This window comes from Halyomorpha halys, unplaced genomic scaffold (genome assembly GCF_000696795.3).
Source record: "Halyomorpha halys isolate HHAL.00 unplaced genomic scaffold, Hhal_1.1 Scaffold909.1, whole genome shotgun sequence".
Classification (NCBI taxonomy): domain Eukaryota; kingdom Metazoa; phylum Arthropoda; class Insecta; order Hemiptera; family Pentatomidae; genus Halyomorpha; species Halyomorpha halys.
In genome coordinates, this window is record NW_027111434.1 from 74,925 (window position 1) to 81,730 (window position 6,806).

At 31.8% G+C, this 6,806-nt stretch overlaps 1 protein-coding gene across 1 annotated transcript in view; it reads right to left on the bottom strand.

Moving 5' to 3' along the window:
* Nucleotides 1-6,806, bottom strand: part of LOC106687034 (uncharacterized) — a 26,261-nt gene that overhangs the window by 16,854 nt on the left and 2,601 nt on the right. Inside the window, exon 3 of the mRNA XM_014430693.3 lies at nt 493-702. Coding sequence (XP_014286179.3) covers nt 493-702 — 210 coding nt within the window. The remainder of the gene's footprint in view (nt 1-492; nt 703-6,806) is intronic.

Sequence of the window (6,806 nt, forward strand, 5' to 3'; positions counted from 1 at the left end):
TTTACAATATTTTGATGTTGACAGTACAGATGTTATTGTTATGTAAGGTTATGGTTTTTTTTGTCAATATCACACCACATGAAAAATAAATGTAAAAGAACAAGAATAAATAAGTCAAGTAAAAACAAAGAAACAACTTGTGTGAGTTAATATATTAGTTCTATGTGTTGATATTCTTTAAAAAGAAGAATCCTCAAAACAGAAGAAAGAATATAACAAACATTACACAATAATTAAAAAAGTTAACAACCTATATGTATGTTTCCTCATATTGTTATGATAAATATTTTTAGTTTTTCTATATACTTTATTATCTTAATAACTGTTTTGAATTTTTATTTTTATTTTTAATGTTATGTTCATAAATAGTTTTCTTTTACTATTTTGATACCTCTATTGACCTCTATCCAGACTATCTTCCTCCAATCTACTTCATATGGTCAACTAACTATCTTCTTCCAATTCTCAAATAATTTATTTTAGTATATTTACCAGAACTAGAAATGAGACCTCCTGTTTTCATTCCACTCAAGAAATGAAATTTCTTCATGAGTCCCCGGGAATCTCTGGTTGGATCATTCGTATCGTTTTTGATATCAGATCCTCCTAAGTTGACAGTATGGCCTTCACCGACGCTGATCGCTGTCCCGTTTTTCTCACGTCCCAGCTCCACAGGTTTTATACTTCTTAGGAATGCAAGATCTAGTACAATAGAAAGAAAAAAGTAGTCAGTGATTAGAGTTTCGGGATTTAATTATTACCCAGGTAAGACATATAGTGCTAAATTATTGTGTAGCGAGAGGAACAAGAAGTTCAGCTACAATCCACTAAAGCGCAGCACCTCGAGACCCACCGAAGCTCTCAAATTTGTATATTATTGTATTTTATAAAAACATATTATTATTTGTACATATTAATTTTTGTACATACTGCTTAGCAATGTCGATAAAATAATAAATAAACAGTGCCAAAATAGCGCACGAAACTACATCAAGCAAATAAGACCGCTTCTCAGTCACAGCCGTATACACTAAACCTATAAATAAAGGGTCTTAAAGAACTCCCAATTGAACACAGAGGAACATAAATCCGCTGCCTCTACTTGAGATGGTTTCAGTTTATAGCCGATCCCTATTTCTAAATAGTTGTTATTTTTGTTCACCTTTGATAAGATCTCTCTCCTCTACTTGTTATCCCTTCGTAAGTTCCGGCGGTTAGTTCCCTCCAGATCTGCATATATCTCTCATGTTTATTCGGAGTAATACCCGATAGGACGAGGTTACCATCCTATGAGATATAGCGGCTGTCACCCGTTATCTTCATCTTTTCATCTTCCTTGTCGAATACCTTACCTTTATAAACTGAACAGGCATTTTTGAGGCCTTCTGGACAAGTAGAATAAAAAAGAAAATAACCCACCTCGACAATACTATCACGAGATCATTAATTGGAATTCTTCGCTTTGGGAAAATAAATTGGAGGCTGTATGTAGATATCTTCATTGCTCAATATGAAGGCGATTTTTCTTCAAATCTACTAATTAAATATAACTAATAAATATTACTCGAACTGTTCAATGGCATGAAAAAGACTTGTCAAGAATCTACCCATAGGCAGTGCTCCAATAACATTTCTCTATAAGAAAAACTCTAGGCCTTCTTCTTATCAGACGCGTAGGAGGATTATCAGGAATTAAAGAGGAAGCAAGGTGGATTTAAGTGGTTAGAGAGTTCTCAGGGAAGGGTTGAACTGAAGATATTGGCGAAATAGGTAATATATTGAAAATTGAAACTATTATTAGTGATATTGTTTGTAAATAAGTAAGGAGCATTGTGGATTTTATGAAAGATCTTGGATTATAAGGATTGGATGGTTTTAGTGAATTATCAAAGCTCAGCTTTGTAGGTCCAAATAGACACAAGTCTTCAATATCGGTATAGTAATGGGAATATGTAGTAAGGTGAAGTACTGCGATTGTGCAAAATTTTGAATTTGTATTTTAGAGGGAAATACACTTTTTGAAGTCCAATGAGACTAGTCCGTAAGTGAATGAAGAGTTTAGCTCAAAAACGAATAATCGAACGAAACTGAAATTAAATTATTTCTAATCTTAACACCTTCTTCAGACTGGTTAATAATGTTTAAATAAATGCAATTGTATCCATTGTAGTCTCAAAACATTTTTATTCTATTTATATGTCCGACGTTTCGGCCATCCTCAGGGACAATCTATTACAAATGGCTTTAATTACACATATGATCTTCAACAATTCCAAACAAATTACATACACCTTGAAGAATTTTAATAATAAAATAAAGCGGAAATTTAACCAAAATATAGTTGTAACAAATAATTTAAATGCTTGACCTGAGTGTAGGGAAGGTTACAAATATTTTTGTTATAAATTTTTAAGAAGAAGGTGACTGTGATAAATAATTTTTATTTTTATTTTAATGTGAAAATTGACTAATTAGGTAATTAGACATAATCTAAGAAAAGCTTATTAACAAAAATATATGATTCCCTAATGTTTTAATATCTCATAGGGTAATTTGTTGGATTGAATTGAGCAGAATAGCCTGCATGAAGCTGTTTTTTAATTTATTTAGATCTAAAATTGTACTTAGGTAAGATAAATTATAATATTGTTATTTGTTTGGAATAGTTGAAGATCATTTAATAAAAGCTGTTTGTAATAGATTGTCCCTGAGGTTGACCAAAACGTCGGACATATAAATAGATTAAAAATGTTTTGAGACTAAAATGGACAAAATTTTATTTATTTAAACAAATGAAATTGCATATTTAAAGCTAGTATGTGCCATCAATGTTTTGGTTTTTTTAACGTCTACTACTTAATTACTTAATTCAAGAAATGAAGTATTACTTTATATACTCGATTTTATACTTTCTTAGGATTTTCTCAAAAACTACTATTACGATTTTGATTAAACTTGGAAAAATAAATTTAAAATTGAGTGGTTTTTAATATCAGAGAGGTTTTGTCCAAATTGAAATAGTATGACAGAGCTTAGATGCGGATTAAAAAAAATCTTCCTCTAAAGTAACTTTAATTTTGTGAGTTTTAATTAATTCACCATTTCACATTTTAACTAGTAATAAAAATAGATAAATATAAACTACGAAACGATTTGTTAATTAACGTAAGGAGATTAGAGGAAAAATATTTTTTCCACATTCAAAAAACTTTTGTTTCCAAACAACTTATTTCCAGAAATAGAGTAGTAATAGAGATATGTCATACATCGTTCAAACCTAACCTAAATACGCACTGTTCACACTTCTGAGCTGGTATGGGTTATTGGAGACACGAGGTTACCTTCGGGAATCACGGTGATACTGTTAAAGTATGATAAAAAAATTCATTTTTTATGATACACAATTTGCTCTTTGGCAAACTGTCAATATATCGATTATAGATCCCTAGCCGTTGTGGGTCTTTTGTTTGGCACTACTTGGCGAGGAGTCTTTGTTGTTTGTGATCGTTTCAAAGCTAGTGTTCTTTGTTTTAACGTATTATGTTATAATATACCGTAACAAATAAAACAGTAAAAACATTTTATTTGTGTACACCCGTTCAACAGATACCACCAAAGTATCGATACTCATTTCGATACGATATTGAATTTACATTCATTCGAATTCCAATTAATCACAATTGATTAAAATATAAAATGCCAATACATGAAAAAATAAAAATGTTAAAAAAACATATAATTTACTTATTTTTTTTAAAAAAAAAAACGACTACTACTAATTTCAAAAAACCGACTACTATTGTTCAGCCGAGATTGCTGAATGTGCCGACAGATTGGGCGTTGATCAGGGGCATCGGAGTGTGAAAGCTCAACGACAGTCGCTACGTGAAAATGCGTTCGAGGAATGGGCCAATTGCAGGTGGCAGGGCATTGAAGAATACCATCTCAAAGAGACCCCGAGAGCAAATAAGTTTACATACGATAAACAAATACTTACGGGCTCTGAATGGCCCAATGCCCTAAAATTGAATATAAATTATGCACCCCTTCGTGGAGTCCCAGGTGTCAGCGGACAAGATAGAGAAGTTTGGTCCCTCTGTCGCAAATGCTGCAGAGCATGAAGCACCAGTACATGTGCTGGGGAAATGCCCCAACAACTCCCTCCTCATAATAGGCCGAAATCATAGAGTGAAGTACGAGTTAATGAAGCTAAGAAAGAGATTTTGCCTGCTTCGACGAGGTCTACTGTGTCGATACGGATGGATCCACAAGATATGCGGATATTGTTGCTTTCCCTAAGAAGGGGAAGTCGGTAATCATTCTGGATCCCACCGTGAGATATGAAAATAACGAACTTAACCAGGCAAATAAGGTAGATAGGGAAAAGAAGGAAATTTACCATAAATGCATAAACTTCCTCAAGGAGAAGTTTCGTGAGGGCTTCGGAGAACGAGACCAACGTGAGAGGCCTCTGGTACGGACCCAGCTCAACTAGGAGCTTCAAGGAGGAACTCGGGGTCGATGTTCAGAACGGAAAATATAATGCTCGACTCACTGGGAATCATCCACCACCACATGCATGCCAATTATTGAGTAATGGATGCATGTCATGCTGAGGAAGGATGACATGCATATATTGCATATCTTATTTATTATTTTATTTGTCACTTTATTATTTTTGTATACATTTTTAATATTTATTCTTTATTTATTGTATATTAATTTTAACATAGTTTGTTGAATTTTCTTGAATTTATATTTGTTACTTAAGTATCTTTCATATAACTTCTCATATCTCTATCAATAATTTATCCTTTATTCTGTTAAAGGCACATTGGGTTGAAACCAAAATATGAAAGGGAAAAAGAAGGAAAGAAAAGAAAAAAAGAGAGAAAGGGGACAGGATGGAAAAGGAGGAAGTCATGTTCTTGTGTTATATATTACTAATGTTTATAACTATTATTGTATACCTGGTTAGGTTTATTTATCGTAAGATTAAAAATATTGCCTGATTAGACTAAAATAAGTATGCTGTGTGACTAGCAGTCCAATGAACTTTGGCAGAACAACTTTTTTATTTTTTTCCTCCTTTGTTATCTTGTTTACGTTTATTTCCGTAGTCAGTGTATTTTTGTTTTTTTAATTAAATTATTTTTTAAAATTCAATAGTATGAATCTGAAATATATCTTTGTTGAAAAATAACTTCTATTTCAAGATATATCATACACCGTTTAGTTTATCTAGCAATTGCTGACTAAACCGGCTTACAAAGCTTACGTTTGCTATATATAGATGTAATTAGAGGAATCATCTTTCAATTTATAACTATTTCCCATAATCCATTTGTAAAATTGATTTATACGAAATCTATAAATACAATTTGAATTCCTTATGTAAATTTACTATTACTGATAATCTTTTACGCATATAATTTTTTTTTTTTACTCGAAAAATCTTTCAGAGATGATTAATTGTTTGATAAGTGTACCAAAAAAACAAAACACTAAAATTGAAACGGAATTTTGTTTCGTAAAAATATCATTTCCTCCATATGGGGGCCACTGTGAGGTTATCAATGTTTCTGATTATGAATTTACTATGCGTTTTTGATAGCTAATTTTGATTACTATTTCATTGAGAGTTTTTGTTACATTTTTTAAGAGGGGCGTCCACGCCAAATCAACACACTTTTGAACCTTACCATCTCAGATTTTCTTCGAATTTCGCACAAATGTTCTATAGGTCAGAGATGGGGAAAAATAGCAATATATGAAACTGATAACTAAAATTGCCACTGATACGACCCTTACTCATGAATGAACTATTAATAAATAAATAAAGTTATTTTACCCCAATTTTTTATTACTTTAATGATTACTGCCTACGATTACTAGTCAAAATTGATGAGTTTGCCTGGTATTGGTTGGGGGAATACAAAATGGTGGCTGTTTCAAAGCGTTATAAAAAAAAATTCATTATTCATTCACACTAAAACAGCTAATAGTAAATTATTTAAAGTAGAGGAAATTTGCTAAAATATGATTCTTAGTCTTTCTGTTTATGTTGAATAGTTCCCGAAATACAGTTTTTTACAAAGCAATATTTTATAAAATACATACTGAAAAATCAGTAATTAGAGAATTTATTGTGGAAAATATTTATCTCAGGTACCATCAGACATACAGGATTCTGTTTAATAACGAAACCTGATGCTATTAATTTATGAATACAAGTATATATATTAAGAAGCAGAAATGGGCAATAATCAGCTATAGTTGAAACTTATTTTTTTAAATCCTTTATTTATTGTTATTTACAACTGTATAACGTATTTACAACAAGTCAAGTTACTGTCGGTGAGATAGTGACATGAGACAAACATGTGGAGAATCTACCCATTGGTAGAATTCCAATAACATTTCTAGAGGAGAAGATCCCGAGGCCATCTTCTTTTCAGATGCCTAAGAGGACTATTAGTTAATGAAGGGGAAGCCAGGTTAGAAAAAGTGGATTTGGGTGGTTAGGAAGTTTATCATTGAAGGAATGGTATCTGGTAGTTGAAACTAATAGTTACAGTTGCCATGGATACGACCCTTATTCATGAATGAACCATTGATAATATAAATATCGTATCCATGGCAATTTTAGCTGTTAGTTTAATAGTTGCCCAACTGTGCTAAGAAGAACTGACAATTTTTTTTTTTCATAGTGAGGACCACTATTAGTGATTTTAGAGGAGTTAAAGAGTAAAAAATTAAAAGTTACTAATATTCCAGTTAATAAAATCGTACCACGTAAAAACTAT